The 21,289-nt window shown below is 47.4% G+C and overlaps 1 protein-coding gene across 2 annotated transcripts in view; it reads right to left on the bottom strand.

Annotated features, from left to right (window-relative positions):
- Window positions 1-1,558: 1,558 nt before the first annotated feature.
- SORL1 (sortilin related receptor 1) overlaps window positions 1,559-21,289 on the bottom strand; it is a 59,621-nt gene continuing 39,890 nt past the window's right edge. For both annotated transcript variants that reach the window (XM_068159988.1, XM_068159989.1), the window contains exons 32-48: window positions 21,053-21,202; window positions 20,080-20,208; window positions 18,506-18,632; window positions 17,816-17,985; window positions 17,165-17,277; window positions 16,306-16,410; window positions 15,284-15,356; window positions 14,009-14,091; window positions 13,628-13,724; window positions 12,871-13,055; window positions 12,284-12,403; window positions 12,019-12,183; window positions 10,998-11,172; window positions 9,652-9,758; window positions 8,758-8,950; window positions 7,892-8,104; window positions 1,559-6,300 (exon numbers count right to left, since the gene is read on the bottom strand). In XM_068159988.1, coding sequence (XP_068016089.1) covers window positions 6,233-6,300; window positions 7,892-8,104; window positions 8,758-8,950; window positions 9,652-9,758; window positions 10,998-11,172; window positions 12,019-12,183; window positions 12,284-12,403; window positions 12,871-13,055; window positions 13,628-13,724; window positions 14,009-14,091; window positions 15,284-15,356; window positions 16,306-16,410; window positions 17,165-17,277; window positions 17,816-17,985; window positions 18,506-18,632; window positions 20,080-20,208; window positions 21,053-21,202 — 2,273 coding nt within the window. In that variant the 3' untranslated portion in view covers window positions 1,559-6,232. The remainder of the gene's footprint in view (window positions 6,301-7,891; window positions 8,105-8,757; window positions 8,951-9,651; window positions 9,759-10,997; window positions 11,173-12,018; window positions 12,184-12,283; window positions 12,404-12,870; window positions 13,056-13,627; window positions 13,725-14,008; window positions 14,092-15,283; window positions 15,357-16,305; window positions 16,411-17,164; window positions 17,278-17,815; window positions 17,986-18,505; window positions 18,633-20,079; window positions 20,209-21,052; window positions 21,203-21,289) is intronic.

The following is a 21,289-nucleotide window of genomic DNA, read 5'->3' as shown; positions in this document are numbered from 1 at the left end:
TGACTCTCCAGCGTGGAAAGAGCAAGGGAAAGGCAGCTGGATGCTTCCTGTGACACGCTTGGGTTCAGACCCGAAACAAGAGACAGCTGGGGTCTCAAAAAGAAGATGAAGTCATACAATGAGCAAAGCTGGGAGATTTATTTGGGAGCTGTCAACATGCTCAGTAGTATTGAAGATACCATTATTGGTTAGGAGTCATTGCTTAATACCATCTCTGAAGTGCCTGAGAGCATCATGCTCCCATTGAGTGCATCATGCTGAACTTTCAGGAGCTTGTGGTGTTTAGATGATAGACAATAAGGAAAGGTCATAAAATCAGTAGAAAGGGAGAAGACACAAAGAAAAGAGACAGGGGAGAAAAAATCCAATGCAGACATCCAGGGCAGGTGGCTTTAGTCTGCACCTGTGACTTTCTGGCTGCTCTCCAGGCAGTGGATCTGAAGGTGAGGATCAGGTGAGATCCATTGGGGTCTTGATATAAAAAGTCCACAGGCAGCCCAGGGAAAGGTTTGGGAGTGAGACAGTGGGCAAGAGAAGCTGGGTCACTCAAAGCAATGTTTCTTCAGTTCATCACAGGATCAATTGATAAACACAGGTCTGGCAAAGGCAGTGAAGGATTAAGGGGGAGGAATCTTCCCTATACATACAAATACCTGCAAGTTTTGTTAGGATGGGAGGCACGGACATGTCTCTTTCCCTTCAAGCTTTTTACTCTGTTAAGAGTTTCCCTGTGTCACCTAGTGTTGAAGCTTTAGAGGCAGGTCGTCTGCTTTAGCAGAAAGTAGGTGCATGGGAATGAGGTGTTAACTCCTTGCACCTCCTGGAGGAGTAATTTACTTCAGCAACAGTAGGGGAAAATCAGCTTCATTCATGAAGGGGGCAACGGGGAGGAAGGAATGGCTGTTTGTTAATGTTGCCTTAAGCTAAGCATTAATGAAGTGCAACACTTAAGAAGCTTGCATGCCTCAATTATGTCCACCCAGCTCACATTGCCTTCCCAATTATGTAGGTTAAAAAACGAGGTACGTGTGAGGAAACCGCTGCCTGCTCATTACCTCTCCCTGCGAGCAGCAATTCTGCTCTCCTACCAGGTGTACCTGCACACACAGGGTTTCAGACAGCAACAGCCAACCAGTGCAAACACACCACGCAGCAGTGGGGATGGGGCTGTGCTGGAAATGGATTTTTAACCAGGGAAATAATGTGTGATGTGAGCAGCAAGCTGGGCTTAGCACCGGAGACCTTGTTCTGCAAACATGGAGGGGAAGCACAGGAAGGCTCAAAACGTTGTCTGGTGGCTGAGGGTGTTGCTGGCTGACTGGTGCTGACCTTGAAGGAAGGAAGAACCAGCCAGATACGTGACTGCATTATGAATGTCAGTGGCACCTTCTGAGTAGGACTCTGCTGCTCCTTCTGCAGAAAGCTCAGGGTTTTTCTCTTTCTGGTCACCCTGTTAGGTCCTTCTAATGCAAAACATAAATCAAATCCAGCTCAGAAAAGTCTCCTTTTTATTGCACTAGGCAGTGAGAGGCTAGATAATAACTTTGGAAACCAGGAATTGTTTTGTTTACCCAGTCCTTTTTTATTATTATCATGAAGTATGTGGGGGGAAAAAACCAAACAAAAAACCAAACAAAAAACCAAACAAAAAACCAAACCAATACCTGACAGACAAAAACTCCTTCCAAATTGTGCAATAATAACAGAAATAGGTGAATAAGATTAAAAAAACAGAGAGAGAAAAGGACATAGAGTAGCAATTCAAATGGTGCAGTATTAAACTCCACTTAAGGAACCAGATTAGAAGTTGACACTACCTCTAAAGAGCTCATTATAAGACTGGCTGCTTGTAGGCTGCTGCACAGTTTGGAGGATTAATGATAAATATTACAGCTAGTTCCAGTAATGAAGATGCTCTCTGGGTCCAAGAGTAACTAAGTCAATTGCACCATTTCCCCTTCTGAAGTCCATTTGAAGGAGACTTGAAAGTTGCTCTGGAAAATGTTCTTTTGGTCTTTCCTGAACACACTTTTACACTTCCACCAGCAAATTAGTGGAGTTTGCCATCCAACAGCACTCTGTCTCTACAAAGACATTTCAAGCATGCAGATGCTAGGACTGAAAGTCTGCCCTGCAAGGAAACAGTGTGCTGTATCAGGTGAGGATTCCCTGGTGGCTAATGTGACTTTGGGGCTGCTTTAGATGACTCCAGAAACAGGATTAGCAAAGAATCCTGTCCCTTTGGTTGCCTGTCCCTTTCCACCCAGACAGGAGCCCTCAAGTCACTTCTCACAGAGTTTCTAGAAGCCAGCAGGAAGCAATAGCATTTTGTGGCCACCAAGGTGACCTAGAAGGACTAAGATCCTTTGCTCATGAGGCCAAAAGACAATGGCATGGATGTTGGTTGCCAGCACTGCCACAGCACGCGCTCCCAAACACTCTCCTCCCCTTTCTGGCCGGGTATGTGCTCCTATACATCCATATGGAACTTGAGTTCTGGCCAAGAAAATTAGGTCTTTTCCAAGTACTCAATCTGCAGCTCTCTCCTGCTAATGCTGTGTCAAGGTGGGAGCACATGGAACAAGTTATGGCAGAGTTAGCCAGGCCATGAACGTGCAGCACGCCAGCTACTCTGCAGATGAAATACCTACATGCACAGCTTTCCCCTGCAGTCAATACAACAAAGCTTCCCTCCTCTCTGAAATGCCTTTCAGGCCATCAGCCAAGCTTCCAAGGAGCCTGCTCCTGCTCCTGCTCCAGCTCCTGCAGTGGGTGCTGGACTCTGAGGAGGGGGTTGTGTGTGCAGGGCACTGGGGTGAGCAGCTCACTACAGCCATTTTATGCCAGTGAGCAAAGGAGTGATGGGATTTATCCAGGCTGAAAGGGATTCTTTTTTTTTGACACTCCCCCTCCAAATGCCTAAAACCCCCAAGCCAAAGTACAATAAGCCTCACAGCCCAAAGCCCCACCAGATCTTAGTTTTCAACCTTAGTCTCTTGTTCAAATGGACTTAAGATTACCAGCAAGCATCTGCAGTGAGCTCTGAAATGGATGCAAACACAAATTAACTGGAAGAAATTCCTTCTAACCAGGGTACTTCCTGTACTCCTTTTATTCTGCATGGATCCAAACATTTCCCTGGGCTCCTGCAAAGTGAAACCCAAGACACAACTCGCCACAAGTTAGGGTACCACGTCCATGGCATAAGGCCGCTGAAACAAAAGCAGAACGAAATATGCATCCCCATCCGTGTACCATATTTACACCACAACCCTCCCACCCCCTATACATCTCTGTGAACAAGATTTTCGTGCTTCAAAAGTTCATAAAAAATATACACTTTACCCAGAACTGCATCTCTCCTGCTCATTGCCTGCCTGGGGCTTTAGACTTCTCTATCTCTATATAAAATACGCTAGCCCTGTGAAGTTGCTTTGCCGAGAGCACAGTGGTGATCCTTGCAATGAAGGGAAGGTCAGGGAGGGGAGGGGAGGGGAGTGGAGGGCACGTTGTGGGGTTACAGTACTGTCCACAGAAGGTGAATTCAGCTTTGCACAAAGCCTGCCTGCTGCAGGGCCCCAGAGCCCTGGGCAATGCTGGGTGACTCTGCTCTGTTGTGCCCAGGTCGTGTTGGTGAGGCACAGGTAACCAAAAGTGTTCTGAGTGCAGTGTTACAACAAAATGCCTCACTGAGCTCCATCAGCATCACTGAGCCGTGGCTACCAAGCCTTGCAGAGTGACCAGTGCCCAGGCTGCTGCCCAAAAGCAGCCAACCAAGGGGCTTCTGCAGAATATAAAGTTACAAAGGGTCCCTCTTGGCATCTCTCCTCCAGACAGAGATGGGCTAAATTCTACTTGCATAACTGAAGCAGGATTTACCCTGAGGGGAGGAAAGCAGCAGGATTTAACCAACAGTAATTCTCTCCAGGGAGGTACCAGCTCCTAGGATACTATCCTGTACTTTTCAGTTACCTGTGCCATAAATTTGCTTAATAAGGAAAGGATTCAATATTCTTTACCTCTGTTTTTAGGCTATTTTTTTTCCCCTCTTGCATAAAATCTTGTTATTTTTGTCTTTACAATAGTTTGGCCTCTGGGTCAGGTTCTGCTCTATGCAGCTGTAATTCTAGTCAAGTGGAGCTATACCTGCTGGGTTGATTTACTCAACGTTTTGACTGCTGAACAGCACCTGAGCCACTAACAAGGTAAAAATACTCCTGCTCTGCAAGCTTGCTGCTAGTTATAAAAGTCTGATTATAGTTTGGTCCCAGCTTTGTGGGGGGAGGAGGGGAGGGGGGAAAAAAAATCCCCTCCACCTGTCACCAGGAATGCTAACACCAGTAATTGAAAATAGAGGTAATATTTCTATAGCCTATCAAACCACTCAGAACCTTTGATACCATTTTCTGCATGTGAAACTAAAGGGATCAGTTGTGTATCAAAACATAGGTTTGGCCTCACTCTTTTCATCTGTAGGAAGACTGCATTTGTACCTCAGTTGACCCAGCAAAAATACGTCAGGTTTGAACAAAGGGTGTGAGAAGACTTTCACATTACTGGGGCAAAGGTTTGCATATATAGAGCACAGGCAGGCACAGACCCCCTGAACACCCTCTCTTGGGTTGGCAAGTAGTTGGACTGGTGGTGAGATTTCACATCTTTTGCTATCACAAAAGGAAAAACAAAATGATAAATAAAAGCTTGATCTTGATAGCCAAACATTTCTGCTGCTTAGCTCTGTAGCCAGTGTTATGCCTGCTGGAAACGTGACAGGACTAGTGATGGGAAAATAAGACCTAAGTGGATCTATTTGTTGCTTCTAAAGCTGAAGGGACAACTGGAGGTGCTTTCAGGAAAATGCCAGTGAAGGGGGATGGAGTCCCTGCTGCAACCCAAATGAATTTAGATGTTTAGTAATTACTGCCCTGTATGACTGTGGAAAAATCTGTCTGTGGAGCTGCCTCCTAGCTGCACACAGAGGATGCTCCCCCTTCTGTCCCACTGATGGACTGGCAGCTAGAGCAGCTCCACAGAGGTCCTGATCAGCTGGGAGTTGTGCTTTAAGGTTTGCACTTCAAGTAGTGGCAGATTTTTCCCCCATTGATGTTACTGATGTAAGCTACAGATTAATTAGGCCACGTGTGATGGGCAGGGGCAGCAGCTCGGTAACTGCAGGTGCAGAGGGTAGGGCAGGGCATGCACTGCTGTTACTGCACACCTGAAAGGGAGGGCCAAAGCCACAAAGCCACTACTGCTGCCCAGGGGTAAGCCCTGTCCTGCAGACAGGAGCCCCAGAACTCCTCTTGGAGTGTCACACTCATGTGCAAGGGTCTACATGACCCTTGGCACCAGGGTGTGGTGGTGCCTGGCCGCTTCTAGCAGCAAGGAAGCTAAACACACGTGCTGCAGCATCCTGACCTGGGCTCTGAGAGGGCAGAAAGGTCTTTTAATAAGGTGAACAACAACCCAAAAAGAAGAAAAAAAGATGTAAAAATAAGGCTTTCTATTACCATGGCAAGAACAATGCTGGAGATGCCAAGATACTACTGCCTTGCAAGATAAAGTGGCACATGTTCTACACAAGAATGTGTACAAAGCCTGACGACTCTGGAAACCTGTTCTGGAGCAGACTTCCCAATAAATTAACACAACAAAAATACCTTCATAGAAAACAAAGTCCCAAGGAATTATTATTACTATTATTTTGTTGTTGTTTGATTGTTTTTTAAAGTAAAAGCAAAACTTTCAGGGACTATATTACTTATCTCTCTCTCTCTCTACAATATAGAATCTCCTGAATTTTCTTTTCCTTTTAAATAAAGTCCTTCTTGCCTTAGAAAAATAAAAGGAGTAGCCAATTTTAGTCAACAGAAAAGATCTCACAGACTTTAAAAGCATGCCCAGCAAGCCTTGTAAGACTAAATTAATGTTAAACCAAAGCAATTTGTTACTGAACCAACCTAGCCTGCAATTCACAGCTGACTACTACAAAGTGTGGCTGCAAAATCCTCTTTGCTGTTTCAGTTTGTTGGTTGTTCGTCGTTGGGGTTTGGGGGGGTGGGGGGTGGTTTTTTTTTGGCCCATATAAAAATAACATATTGCAACTCAAAAGTGCATTTTTAAAATAAACCATCGACTATTTTTTATCAAATAAAATCTTTACACCATTTGGTTTTGTTTTGTCTTCTTTTTGCCTTTGTGGTTTTTGTTTTTTACAGTCAGAAGGAAGGCTTCAGGCGATGACCATGGGAACGTCGTCTGAGAATCCAGTGATCATTGGGGCTTCGTCGTCCTCATCTCCTGGAAAAAACACAAAGCCAGACTGCTGTAGTAGAATAGGAATAGAATAGAATAGAATAGAATAGAATAGAATAGAATAGAATAGAATAGAATAGAATAGAATAGAATAGAATAGAATAGAATAGGAAGGGAAAAAGAATAGGAAGGGAAAAAGAATAGGAAGGGAAAAAAGAATAGGAAGGGAAAAAAGAATAGGAAGGGAAAAAAGAATAGGAAGGAGAAGGAGAAGGAGAAAGGAGAAAGGAGAAAGGAGAAAGGAGAAAGGAGAAAGGAGAAAGGAGAAAGGAGAAAGGAGAAAGGAGAAAGGAGAAAGGAGAAGGAGAAGGAGAAGGAGAAGGAGAAGGGAATAGAAATAGACTAGGAATAGAATAGAATAGAATAGAATAGAATAGAATAGAATAGAATAGAATAGAATAGAATAGAATAGAATAGGAAAAAGAATAGGAAGGGAAAAAGAATAGGAAGGGAAAAAAGAATAGGAAGGGAAAAAAGAATAGGAAGGGAAAAAAGAATAGGAAGGGAAAAAAGAATAGGAAGGAGAAGGAGAAGGAGAAAGGAGAAAGGAGAAAGGAGAAAGGAGAAAGGAGAAAGGAGAAAGGAGAAAGGAGAAAGGAGAAAGGAGAAAGGAGAAAGGAGAAAGGAGAAAGGAGAAAGGAGAAAGGAGAAAGGAGAAAGGAGAAAGGAGAAAGGAGAAAGGAGAAAGGAGAAAGGAGAAAGGAGAAGGAGAAGGAGAAGGGAATAGAAATAGAATAGAAATAGACTAGGAATAGACTAGACTAGACTAGAATAGACCAGACCAGGTTGGAAGAGACCTTCAAGATCATCGAGTCCAACCTATCACCCAATACCACCTAATCAACTAAACCATGCAACCAAGCACCCCATCAAGTCTCCTCCTAAACACCTCCGGGGATGGTGACTCCACCATCTCCCTGGGCAGCACATTCCAGTGGGCAATCACTCTCTCTGTGTAGAATTTCTTCCTAACATCCAGTCTGAACCTCCCTTGGTGCAGCTTGAGACTGTGTCCTCTTGTTCTGGTGCTAGTTGCCTGGGAGAAGAAAGCAGCCCCCACCTGTCTACAACCTCCCTTCAGGTAGTTGTGGACAGCAATAAGGTCTGCCCTGAGCCTCCTCTTCTCCAGGCTAAGCCACCCCAGCTTCCTCAGCCTCTCCTCACAGGGCTGTGCTTGAGGCCTCTGCCCAGCCTCATTGCCCTTCTCTGGACATGTTCAAGAGTCTCAATGTCCTTAAATTGAGGAGATTGGATGTGGCACTTGGTGCCATGGTTTAGTCATGAGGTGTTGGGTGACAGGTTGGACTTGATGATCTCTGAGGTCTTTTCCAACCTTATTGATTCTGTGATTCCAATCCCCCTGCCATGGGCAGGGACACTTCCATTAGAACAGGTTGCCCAAGGTCTCATCCAACCTAACCTTGAACACCTCCAGGAAGGGGGCATCCATATGTCCCTAGGCAACCTCCTCCAGTGTCTCACCAACACAGCCAAAAGCATGAGAGAGGAGTTAGGTCTTGTGCTGATTTCACATCCTTAAGACCATCCTGCGTGAGACCAAGGGTCACTTACTTACCTAAATCATCTCCTGAGGAGAATATGGCCGAGCCCAGACGGGAGCTGTAGTGGCTGTTGGCAAAGGCAGTGAAGCTGTTCTGCAGCCGCCTGTGCCTCATGTACAGCAGCACGAAGCCAATGCCTAGGGTCACCAGCAGCAGGAACAGCACCGGTACCACGATGGCAGCAACGTCTGTAGATCTACCAGCTCTTGCTGCAGAGGAGTCTTCCCCTAAGAGCAGGGAGGGAGAGAAGTGTATTTAGCACTAAGGAGGCCACAACTTAAATACTGGGCTCACTTTTGGGGCCCTCACTAGAACAAAGACATTGAGGTGCTGAAGGGTGCCCAGAGAAGGTAACAAAGCTGTTCTGGAGAACAGGGCTGGTGAGGAGCAGCTGAGGGAACTGGGGTTGGTTAGTGTGGAGAAGAGGAGGATGAAGGTAGACCTCATTGCTCTCTACATCTCCCTGAAAGGAGGTTGGAGTGAGTGGGGGTTGGTCTTTTCTCCCTAGTACCAGGTGATAGGATGAGAGAAAACAGCCTGAAATTGTGTGCCAAGGGAGGTTTAGGTTGGAGATTAGGAAAAATGTCAATGCTACAAGAGTAGCCAGGGATTGGAACTGACTCCTCAGGGAGCTGGTGGGGTCACCATCCCTGGAGGTGTTCAAGGAATGTGTGGCCATGGCACTTTGGGACATGGTTTAATGGCCATGGTGGTGCTGGGTCGATGGTTGGACTGGACGACCTTAGAGGTCTTTTCCAACCACAACAATTCTCTGATTCTGTAAGTGCCATTTGCAACCAACAGCACATTTCTCTAGTGAATTTGTGAGGCTTTCATTACCCTCTGGTAAGGAAGGGAGGGGGAAATACCAGGGGCTTACCAGTTCCTAGCTCATCATAGAGAAGCGTGGCCGGCTCACCGCACATCTGCCCACTATACAGGCACCTGGCCTGCACAGTGAATGAGTAGTTGTGACCTATCTTCAGGTTGGAAACTTTGAAGAAGTTTTCTGTGGTGTTCCCAAGATAAGCTGTGATGTTCATCAAGCTGTCAAACATGTGAATCTCGTAGCCCTGAGAGTTGTGGAAACAAAGACACAACCCCCAAATCACTCAGCTGCAGAGGATGGGTTTGGTTCTTCTGACAGGGCTTTGAAACTTGTTTCTCCTCCAGCGTGTAGGTCTGGTGATGTGTTGGGCTATCAGCCAGGAAGGAGCAATGTGGAGCCTCCTCCAGGCATCCCTGTGAATGTGTATTACCCTTGGCCAGTTCAGGGAGAAGATTTTGGTCTGTCTGGTTCACTCTGTTCCTAGCATCCACCCAAGACCACTCAGAACACTGAGTCCAGTACCAGTGAGGGCTTTAGGGGTGGGGGTTGGGGGAGTTTGCTGCCTGCCCAGGCCCTGAGAGAGAACATATCTCACATTTTCCATCAAAGTCTAAACAATGACAATTCTCAGATGCTATTTATGTGCTTCCCAGCACAGCAGGGCAGTGTCCCATTCCCAGGCCTTTCATATGTGTGACAGTTGACCTTTTCCTGGAGGATAATTGTGTTCCTAACAGGTGCCCAATTGGATCTGTTAGCTTTAGTGCCTTAGGTGTGACAGGAATTGAAGTGAGCTCTGCACAGAGGGCTGCTCAAGGACACGCAGGGGAGCAGAGTGTACTTGGAGCGTTTGAAGGTGTCTGTGAAAGGAGCCTTGCAGTGACCTTGCAGCCCAGGGTTTTCTGAACCTCTGCCTGCAGGGATGGGGCAGGGAGCACAACTTACCCGGCTTTCATTGAAATTACTTTCTTTTAATGCCAAACTCTTCCAAAACAGCAGAATGTGGTCATTTTCTGTTATGATTTTTAAGGCGTCTGGTGCAGACAGGGGAACTGCAAAGGAGGACAAAAAGGGCAGGTTTGCAACATTGGTGACACTCTTCTTATGCAATGGGGGCACTTCTGGAACAGCATTTTTTGAGCCAGCAGCACAGTACTCTGCTTAGGGAAGGGCTGTACTGGAGGAGAGGATATTGTGGCATCTGAGCTGGTGGGAGTTTGTCAGTAGGACCACAATGGTCCTTCATGGCTTAGCCTGGAGAAGAGGAGGCTCAGAGGAGACCTTCTTGCTCTCTACAACTGCCTGAAGGGAGGTTGTAGCCAGGTAGGGGTTGGTCTCTTCTCCCAGGCAACCAGCACCAGAACAAGAGGACACAGTCTCAAGCTGTGCCAGGGGAGGTTTAGGCTGGATGTTAGGAAGAAGTTCTTCATAGAAAGAGAGATTGGCCATTGGGATGTGCTGCCCAGGGAGGTGGTGGAGTCCCCATCACTGGAGGTGTTCAGGAAGAGACTGGATGGGGTGCTTGGTGCCATGGTTTAGTTGATTAGATGGTGTTGGGTGAGAGGTTGGACACAAGGATCTGAAAGGTCATTTCCAACCTGGTTAATTCTATTCTATTCTATTCTATTCTATTCTATTCTATTCTATTCTATTCTATTCTATTCTATTCTATTCTATTCTATTCTATTCTATTCTATAATCTAGAATCTCATTCTATTCTGTTCCATTCTATTCTATTCCATTCTATCCTGTTCCATCCTGTTCCATTCTATTCTATTCTATTCTATTCTATTCTATTCCATTCTATTCCATTCTATTCTGTTCCAACCTGTTCTATTCCATTCTATTCTATTCCATTCTATTCTATTCCATTCTATTCTATTCCATTCCATCCCATTCTATTCCATTCCATTCTATTCCATTCCATTCTATTCCCTTCCATTCTATTCTACTCCATTTTATTCTATTCTACACTACACAGGCAGCCAAGCAGGTGTCTTACTCATCTCCGTCTAGGCAGGAGAAAAACTCCCCAGCTATCATTTGAGAGGTTTCCTCTCTGCTGCTGCTCTGTGGGGGTTTAATTGCCTTCCCAGGAAGCTGCCGGGAGGCCCCTCAGAAATTTGGCTTTGGCTGTGGGAGAGGACTAAGCAAAGCAGCAACACTACAGCAGCCTCCAGCTAGCAGAGGGGTGGGATGCGAGGTGCGTTGGACGGACGCTGGATTCCCTCTAGTGGACAGCGCTGCAAGGACTGGCCCCGGCACCCACCTCGCAGTGCTCCTTCCTTTACCTGTGTTGATCTTCATGCTGGATTCTTTGCTCATATTTCCCAGCTGAACAATCACATGGTATTTGCCTCCCGGTTCCAGTTTCTTAATGGTGTACTCCACTGTGCTGTTCCGGGTTTTCACTTTGTAGATTTTATCTGTTTTTCTTACTAAATCTTTAACTGCAACAGCATATAACTGCGGGGGGGGGGGAGAGGAAAGGCACAGAGTGAAAGCCCTGACCTTCCTGCACGCTGGTGCTGGCAATCTCGTACAATGGCAGGGCATGAGATGTGAGGGAACAAACCCGGGAGTTAAACCATGCCTGCACTCTGCAGAAAGCCTGGGAAGTAAGAATTCCAGCCCAGCTGGATCCCTGCCCAAGATCAGTATTTACAGATACAGCAAATGCAGTTACTGGAACAGCTGAGGGAGGGCAGGAGGGAAATCTCTCAGGTTGTGTTCCTCAATGAATCACAAGGAGGCGATGCAAGCTCCTGCCCTGTCAAAGTTTCCAGTTTTGCTAGGAAGATTTATACCTTTAAATCTTTGCCATTAAAGTCTCTGGACCAGGCTGGGAGCAGAAAGCTTGCTGAGAAAATGACTCTCCTTCAATGGAGCGAGACCTGACTGAACGCCAGCGCGCCAGAAAACAGAACCCAGCTTTGTTGGGGCTGCATGGGCATGGCTGGAGAGGGAGGCAGAGCCTGCAGCCCGGCTGGCCCAACGCCTGTCCTGCTGCCAGCCCGGGCTCCAGGGCAAAGCCAAAGCCCAGAGAAGTATTTTAGCACATGCCCAAGTTTGCTTCCAGGCTCAGTCAGTCCCAGACCTTGAGTCTTTTTAAACACACTGTGAATGTTACAAGCCTGAACTAAGGGAAGAGGAAACACAGGGCTCGGAGGTGTCAGTATCTGGAGGATGGCTACTTAGATGGAGAGCAGACCTATCTCAGGCTCCATTCTCCATCAGCAGCAGGCGAGGGATCTATCTTGGGGCCAGGGTTTTGCATGCAGAGGGGCAGGAGAAGGCACTGTGAGGTGTTACCATGTCCTGGTCGGGTGAGTCGTAGGGCGATTCCCACTTAACGACGGCGAACGTCTTTCCGGTGTGCACCGAGTGGAGGTGCCGAGGGGGAAGGCGGTTGTCAGGGATCATCTTCACCACAACGTAGTCAGACGGTGGCCCTTGGTAGGGAGACATCACACGGACCTTGAAGGGATGACACAGCAGTTAAGCCTGTGCCTGCACCCTTCAGTACCAAACTAGGGCCCGCAGTGCAGGTAGCAGGGGGAAAAGAAAAGGAACCTACCAGAAACAGGTACTGCTCGTCCCTCTGCACGAGCACAGTGATGTTGTGGGAGGTCGTGGTGATGTTGTGAGGACTCCTGTACAGCTCTAGGAAGGATGTTGCATAGAAGATACCATAGACCTATGGAGGAAGAGCACAACAGGGACAATACAGAGTTTGGCATGACCCAGAGCCCAAACTTTCACTGGCTGTCACTTTATAGGGACAGGACACAAAGACCCTTTCTCCTGTGGGCACTCTCTCCTGTCCAAGTTCAGGTTCACTCTACCCACTCACTTCTCTCTCCCCACCCTAAAATCCTGGGCTAAGCTCTGGCAACACAGCAGTCAGCTGAACACCCATCACAGCATCATGCTATCTGTGTTTCAGCCACTGGAGTAGAAGCTGAACAAACAGACAGCGAGAAGACTTTCCTTGATTCTGTCTAAGGGGCAGTAGGTGCTTTCCTTTCTTTTTTGAGCATACCATTCTCAGGGCCTCTCAGTTAAATCCCTACAAATAATCCTGATTTCAAGGTTTTCCTTGTGTTTAGAGGCTCAGAGCTAGACCCCATCCTAGCTGCTGAGAAAAGAGCGTTGGTGCCTTACGACATTCCTCGGTCCCGTCCAGCTGCACTCCACCGCAGTCTGGTTGATGGCCTTGGCTTTGAGACTCGGTGATGCAGGTCTTGTCCCACTGGTCACCACATGTGCAAAAGACAGAGGGCTGTCACCCAGCTCTGTCTTAGCCCAAGCAGAAATTTCATAGGGGGTGTGTGCTGTCAAATTTGTCACTGAGCAAGAAGAGAAACGTGCACTATTAGGTGAGGCAAAGTCCTGCCAAGGCAGGGTGAGAGCGCTATGAAATGGTCAGCAGCATCAAGCAGTCTTAGACAGGAGCCTGCCTCTCTTGGTTTGTGTTTGCCTTCATTTTGAGTAATTTCCTCCATCCAGAAGCACTCTGGTATCTAACCCAGCCTGTGCTCTCCTGTGCCAGGATGCTTTCCCGTATCTAGACTGTACACACCAGTGATTTTTCCAAACAAGAAAGTAATCTGATTAATAGGGACATGCTCTGCATACAAGCCCAAGAAACTGTTGACCTTTTGCAGAGCAGATAAGGAACCACAAACAAAATCCTGTGTGATGAAAAAAAGGCTACTGCAGCTCTGGGGGATAAATCCCAAATCCCCTTGAAATCTCCAGGTCCTAAGAAGAGAGGCCAAGGATTTGCTGGTTTGTCCTCTCACGATTTCCTCTTTCCTAAACAGAAACTACCAGTTGCAGTGAGAGGGGGGGAAATAATCCTATGGCCTTCCACAAACCTTTCTGTTTGGGGCTGACCAGAGCAGAATTTAACACTTACCTTTTTGGATGGACTTTTCTCCTTCTATGATCAGAGTCCTTTTCTCCTGCCTGTGTGTATCGAATGTCCAGTAGATGTTCACAACGTAACCGCTGACCTGTCAAGCAGCAAGAGCACCACAATGCAAACTCTCAGTTCAGCTGGCTTTGAATGCATGGAAAGAGGCACTGCTGAAAGCCTTGGCATTGTGTTTTCCATCCTAATTAAGAGAGCTGGGGTGGTTTATGAGTAGGGAGAAATGACTTGGCAGGAATTGAGTAGTTTCAAGAGAAGTAACTGCAATACTTAACTAGGTGATAGGTTATCCCATCCAGTGTTAACCCAATGCAGGCCTGCTCTTTAAATCTGTTTTAATTTCAGAAGTAAAGGTAAAACTGTTACCTTGACACTAGTAGTCATTTTTAGGCTGAAACTTATGGAGTCCTCGCTGTATCTCTCAATGTGGATGACAGGTGGAGGAATGACTGGAAGGAAAAAGAGAAGTAGCTGTTAGTGCAGCACAGAGAAATATTTAGTCAGAGGGGACAGGTAAAATACAGGCTTTCATTATGACAACCATCCCTCAGACCAGGCATCATCCATCCTTCCAGCCCCAACCTTGCCTGTCTTCATGTCCCTCAGAGAAGGCATTGGCATGCTGCTGTTCCTCCATCATTTTTCAGTCAACCACCCAAAACCTGCCTTATCTGTGCCTTGCTAGGCACAGGCTGGAAGCAGAGAGGTTAAGGCACAGGAGTTTTACTTCTGAACTCAGTGGGACAAGCCCATACCCCAGTTAACAGCTCTGGCCTTCTGAGGAACTGGTGAAAGAGGTCAGGAGCTACTGGTGGGGCTAGCTGCCAAATGCTCATGCAAAACCTGAGGGGAAAGTTAGGATGCCTCTTTCTACCTCTGTTTTTCTGAGCACTGGGTACTCTTGTACTTCCTATTATCTGAATCCTGCAATTCAGGTTGCATGGTGTTTTCTTTCCCTCCACCACAGGGAGGATGCCCTTTCATCTAACAAACTAGCAGACTATTTTGACATCAGGATACAGGTTTGGAAGAAGAACTTGGCACGAATACAAATGGCTTCAAATGGCTTTTCTAGAAACAGTTTGGAAAGAAATTATCTACTGTGTTGTCTGAATGTACCTGCTGTCAGACTGCAATACTGTGATAGCACCTGGGAGCTAGAGGGCTCTTGTGATGTTTTAACCTATGTGAGATGCAGAAACCATCATAGGGATGGGAGAATCACAGGAGAAGAATGAAGAAGCAGCCTTTCAGCCAGAGGCAGCAAAGGAGTTAATGGTAGCACACCTTGGCTATCTGAAGGTAGGATCTAGCCTACATGAGTCAGAAGGAATCCACCTGCAGTCTAGGAGAAAGGGGCACATCCTGAACAGGCTTCTCACCCACTTCCAGCGCAGTACCTCCACCCAATGTGCTGCAGAGCTCAGAGGAAGAGTCAGCAACCCATTCACACTTGCCACTGAACCTTGAGGCAGCCCAAGTTAAGCGAAATAGCACAGCCAAGGTGTTAAACAGTGTAAAATGCTCAGTAGGGAAGAATAAAGGACCAGGAGGTGGTTGTGCATGCTGAAGCTAACACCTCAGGCACACATTCTGCCTTTTTGCTCTGTTGTTCAAGTTGACTGAAACAGCAACATTTACCTTTGCCTTTTATGGTGGTTATGGATTTGGAATCACTCCAATTCCCCACTCCTCGACTAGTTACCGCAGCAACCTTTTCAAAGAAGAAGGTTGGTTAACATGAGCCAACATTGTATAATGCAAACAGAGGAGGAGGTTAAAGCAAGGTTATGGATGTGGCAGAGCTCTTGGGAAAAGGACTTTGAAGCAAACAATAGCTTAATTACTTGGCAATAAAATGCTTATTACAGAGATAAAGCAGACTACTTTAAGTCAATTAAAGGAATCTAAGAGGAGGGTGGTGTGTCCTCATTGCAGATAACTGCTCTCTCATGAGATCTTTATGAGGGGTCCATCAAGATAAGGAGCTTTGGACTCTGATGACCATAGCATAGGTAAGAACCATGCCAGAGTAGCCTGTGCACTGAATCCAGGTCTAAAGCTTTATTCAGGAAGGGATTAGTACAGGAAGGAATACCATGGAAAGAAGGACTTGTTCCAACTGTCTGTGAGAATAACAGTGATTCCTGGGGAGTGGGGGGCTGCTATCCCACCTCCCCCAACAACCCATGCTCATGCAGCACAGGAAGGATGGACAATGGCACAGCAAATACTTCCCAGGGCTCACTGTGCAGGCTTTCATTTCCTATTCTTATTACTTCTGTCTATAATTACCCAGCCTCTCCCATATGCATGCATTCCCCACAGGCAGATCTGCTTCTTTTCCCAGTGCCACAGTGAGGACCAAATTTATCTCTGGCCTAGATCCAGTGCAATTGCAGTGACATTGGAATGGGCAATTAGCAGTGCAGATTTCTTAATACAGCCTGGCCTTCTGGGAAAAGGAGAAAATCAAGGGCCTTAGTCCAGGCCTTGAAACTATGTATGTTAGCAAAGCAAATGCCAAGCCCCCATTGTGGGCTGCCAGTAAAGGCAGGATTTTAACAACATAATTTCTTAGCAAGTACTTGACAGTGCAGGGCTTGTATCAATTAGTGAACAGTGATGAGAGCATGCACAGACACAGCTCTGAAAACACTCACCCTAACGGTGTACAGGGTGTTGACCTGCAAGTTCTCGATCTCGGTGTAGTTCCTGGTGGTTCTAAGGGATGACCACTCTTTGGACCCACTCCTGCTGTATTCCACCTAGGAGCACCAAAACAAGGAATGAAGGCTCCATAGTCAACAAGGTTACAGCTCTCTCTCTGTGTCAAAATGGCAGTAGAAAGAAGTATGAAAGCTTGGAAATGTTGAGGATTGGCTTAAGGGCAAAGGACATGAGTCCCAGGCACATCTGTGTAATTTAGGCCTTGAAGGATTTTCTGTTGAAAATACAGCAATGGAGTAGGGGCTGTGGAAAAGTGCTGATTGCCTGGCATGCTAAGGTCAGGCTGACCTTGAGAAGAGACAAACAAGATAAGGAGGAAGCAAAAGCTGGGAAGAAGAGGAACTAGACTGAGTAGAAAAAAACCACAGAGTTGTGAAATAAACAAATGTAACCTTTCAGAGATAAACCAATTGTATGTGTTAAATTAGAATAGAATTAACTATGCATAAGATAAGACTATAAATAATGAAGTGTGGAACAATAAAGTTGGATGATTTCTATCAGTCATATTGAGTCTTGTCATCCCTGTCTCCGTTCCCACCATGGAAAGACAGAAATGAAATGATGAGCTTGAGGGCTGCATCACTACCTACAGCCCTGCAGCATTTCTTCTCCCAACTTGCTCAATGCTCTCAGCAGATTTCCTGTACACAAAATGCCCTGTTTGTGGCCTGCACCCCTGTGCAGAGAGAGCTGTATTCAGTCAGACCAGTCCACACTGCTGTGAGTCCCACCAGCCTTCCCTGTCCCGCCACCAATCTGGACCGGCCCCAGCTGGGCAGCAGGACTCACGATAAATTCCCGTATGAGGCCATGGGCATTCACGGGGGGACTCCAGCAGCCCATCACCACTCCTTCAGCTTCTTTCTTCAGGGACAGCTGAAGATTAAAGGGAGCATCTGGTACTAGGAAGAGAAACAGAGGTGTTAGTCATATGTGTGTGTCTGGATCACACAGGGGAAAGCAGGGTCTCCCTGAACAGTAGAGACAGTGTGGGAATGGCCAAGTGGTTCTGGCTCATGGGAGATGTCTCACTCCTGCAGCTGTGTCCCAAGTTCCTTTCTCCCCTGCTCTGGAGAAAGGAAACCTTCTTCATAATGTGAAGCTGGAATTTCACTAAGCTCTTTGCTTTATTTTGCACCCCTTCCTTAGCCTGACTTCCATTCTGTAGCTAGAAAGATCTTGCTCCTAGCAGGCAGTACTGACAGCCCCACAGACTCCTCACTGCACTGTAAGAAGAGATGAACTTTCCAGTGACATTAAACCACTAAGTCATGGGCAGGTTGGTAACTCAGTGCAGAACTGACGTTAGGCAGGGAGCCCCCAGCTCCAACACAATTCCCAGGCCTGTGGAAAGACTCCTTTTGTTCATAACAGGGATCTACTTTCTGAGCTGGAGTGGAGTGCATTAGGTGACTGATAGGACCACGCAGGTCTGCTTACGTCCTTCAGGTGTCCGGAGGGTGATGAAATCATTGGTGTTGTAGACTCTGCTGAGGCACTGCACTTGCACTTTCACCTGATAGGTGGAGTCAGGCTTGAGGACTTTCAAAATGCTGTTGGTTTTGTTGCTGTGGGTTTCCAAAACCTTCCAAATGCTTTCACCGACCAACCTGCACGGGAGAGTCCCAGCCCTCCAGTCAGGAGGTGAAACCATCCACTGCACCCTAAGAGCTTGCTGCTCAGTTTTCAGTAAGGCCACACCAAGGGCTGGAAAAGATGCTCTTTGACAGCCTGAACTAAACATAGCTTAGTGACTGTCCTCTGAGGTTTTCTGTAACTGCTGTGCTCTAATTTCTTCTTGACTTTGTTCTCATTGTTAACCATCCCACAAAGAGAAGACCCGAGTGGAAAAATACCCCAAATATAGCTGCATTACTGACTGAGTAAACAACCAGGGAGGAAACAAACACAGCTTTTCACAAATGCCCCCTAGTTACAGCTATTCTGGATCTCCTTTGCAACCAAGTACTAAAAGATTTTCCAAGCAGAACTGGGTTGCAGTCTTTCAGGCCCGGCTCTGTGTGGAGCTTTGCTGTAAATGCAGGCACCCTGATGCCTGTGCTTGTGCCCTTCCTACCCTTTGCTGGATACAAATAGCAATGGATCATGCAATAGACATGTACAGGGTACCTGTAATAGACATTGTAGACACAGGAGGTTGAGGACATTCTCTTTGGGCGAGCCCATGTCAGAGTGACATCACCAGAGAAATCAGCAGTCCACTGGAGGTTCTGGACTTTGTACACGATGGTGTCATCTAAGCAGGCAATGAGGAAAGTTATTCCATTGGAAAGGAATAAGCTCTTTGCCCAGAACAGAAACAGAAGCTATGTTCATGGCACAAACAACTTGTAGAGGTAGAAAGTGTGACTGGAGTATGTGAACCGTTCAAATTAGATGTGTAATTTATGTGGGTGTAGAAGAGCAGGCTCATCAGAAGGCAGTTTGGAGCTTGGTTCTCCCCAGAATATCTTGGTTGCCCTTATGCTTTAGCATGCAAGCAAGCCCTTTCCCTTACAGAAAGATAAAGTGTGGCTGCTGATGGAATACTTTTAAACATCATTTTGGAAGTACATGAGTGAAGGCTGATCAGTGCAAACCAAGGTAATCTTCTGCTTGTGCACTGAATCTGTGCTGTCACTGTAAGCCACCCAGGGCCTTTGTGTGGTTTTCCTTATCATATCTTGTGTGCAGCAGAAGGATCCAGGCAAAAGCTGGTAATTAAGCAGTAGTCTGGGGATTGCCTTGACATGAGCTCTGCAGCTGAATCTGCCATCTGACCTTGGGAAAGGCATTTAGGGGACAACAGCACCATGAAGTCCAGCACTGGCAGTGGGGGATACTGGAGGTGTTTGTTTGAAATGGCCCAAACCCATGCCCTATTCCTGCTAGACCCCTCCCTGCTCTCTCCCTTTGGGGACTGCATGTTGGAGCCTGCATCCAAGTGCTGTGGCCTGGCCCTGCAAGGGTGCTGAGCTTCATTCCCAGTGCTGTACAGAAACCAACTGGAGTGAAGCCAAGCTGCTGCTGCTTCACTTTCCCTACCCAACTGGAAATGAAACCCAGCAGGCATGCAGGTCCATGGACTGGCGCGGCAGAACAAGCTGTCCAAGGGAAATGAGATGGTTTCCCCTTGGCTTAGCAGCTGAGCTGTGAATCTTGGCAGCTCCTTCCCCTTTCCCTGAACCTGCTAGCTTGTCCCAATCAATACTTAATTAAAGAACTACACCCTGATTGATGCTCAAACCCCCAAGCAGTTCAGCAGGCACACGGCTGAACCTCGTGGCTGGCCAGAGGCAGTGATTGATTGCTGTTATCTGCCCAGGGCGGGCTGCTGCCTGCCTCCTGCCTGCCTCCGCAGGGCCACCAAAGGCCAGCGTGGGAGGGCCAGGGATGGCAGCATGACATGTGCTATGGCTCCCAGGGTCACCTTGCAAAGGAGAGCAGAGCTGGAGGTTGTTGCTTCACTCGTGGGCCACAGAAAATCAGGCAGCTTTGCTCCTACCCATCCTAAAGTTGTTTTTCTGTATGAGGTTGCACAAAGACGAATTGTCCGTGTGTTAGGGAAGCTTCACCCAGATGATTAGGTGAGGAGGTTCCTTGGACAACTGAACAGAGGCAGATACATCTAGGATGTTGTGAATGAAAGGTCAGGTATCCAGGACAGAGCAGGGCACAAGAAATGGGAGAGGGCTGCTGCTTACCAGTACAGTTACTCTCATCACTGCTGTCCGAGCAGTCCAGGTATCCATCACAGCGCTCTGTCAGCAGGATGCAGGCCTCTCCATCCTCACATTTATAACCATTAGGGCATGACAGGGTGCTGTGTGTAGCTGAAATGGCAGAAATGGGAGAATGGGTTTAGGGCTTGAGGCAGGAAAGTTCCCTTACCAGCACAGGGCTCCTAGCAAGGCCAGTGCTGCTTCAAAAGACACCTTGGTAGCTACATGACAGGGATGGAACTCAGGCAGAGTGTGTCAGTGATGGGGCTGTCTAGTTCTGGCTGCATCTTCTGGCATGGTGGCATCAGAAGAACCTGGAGCTTATCCCACAGAAAACAACAAATGGACTTCTGATGGGAATAGCACCAATTGTTTGGGCTTTGTAGTTCTGTTTTACTGTAAGGGTTTCACCAGCAGTGAACTCCTTGGTGTCCTCCCTGTCATCACAAAGGGCTTCCAAAAGGAAAGAGCCCAGCAGGGATCTGCTGGAGAGAGTCCAATGGAGAGCTACCAGGATGACTAAGGGACTGGAGCTCATGCCCTATGAGGAGAGGCTGAGAGCCCTGGGGCTGTTTAGTCTGGAGAAGAGAAGATAGAGAGGAGATTTAATAAAGTTTATAAATATCTGAGGGCTGAGTGTCAAGAGGGAAGGGACAGACTCTGCTCAGTTGTGCCCTGTGACAGGACAAGGGGTAATGGATATAAACCACAGCACAGGAGGTTCCACCTCAACACTTCTTCACTGTGAGGGTCACAGAGCACTGGAGCAGGCTGCCAAGAGAGGCTGTGGAGTCTCCTCCTCTGGAGACTTTTAAACCCCATCTGGATGTGTTCCTGTGTGACCTGTGCTAGGTTCTGTGGTCCTGCTGTGGCAGGGGGGTTGGACTGGATGATCTTCAGAGGTCACTTCCAACCCCTAACATCCTGTGACCTGCTCTCCCTTGCTCACACTTACGGCAGTTCCTCTCGTCTGTGCCGTCCTTGCAGTCCCGCAGCCCATCGCAGCGCTTCCAGTTGGGGATGCACTTGTGCAGCTGCTGGCACTCGAACTCGAACCTGCTGCAGCGTCCTGGCAGTGCTGGGGAGGTGGCTGTGGCGTTGGGTCCTGTGCACAGCAGCAAGTGAGGAAACCACCCATGGCACAGCCAGGCTGCCGCTGTTTCCAGCAAGGACTAAAACCTGTCCCCAGGTC

Source organism: Melanerpes formicivorus, unplaced genomic scaffold (assembly GCF_026170545.1).
Source record: "Melanerpes formicivorus ecotype bairdi unplaced genomic scaffold, bMelFor1.0.p_v2 SCAF_47, whole genome shotgun sequence".
NCBI lineage: Eukaryota > Metazoa > Chordata > Aves > Piciformes > Picidae > Melanerpes > Melanerpes formicivorus.
Note: the sequence above shows the minus strand (reverse complement) of the source record. Positions and strands in the feature narration are given on the sequence as shown.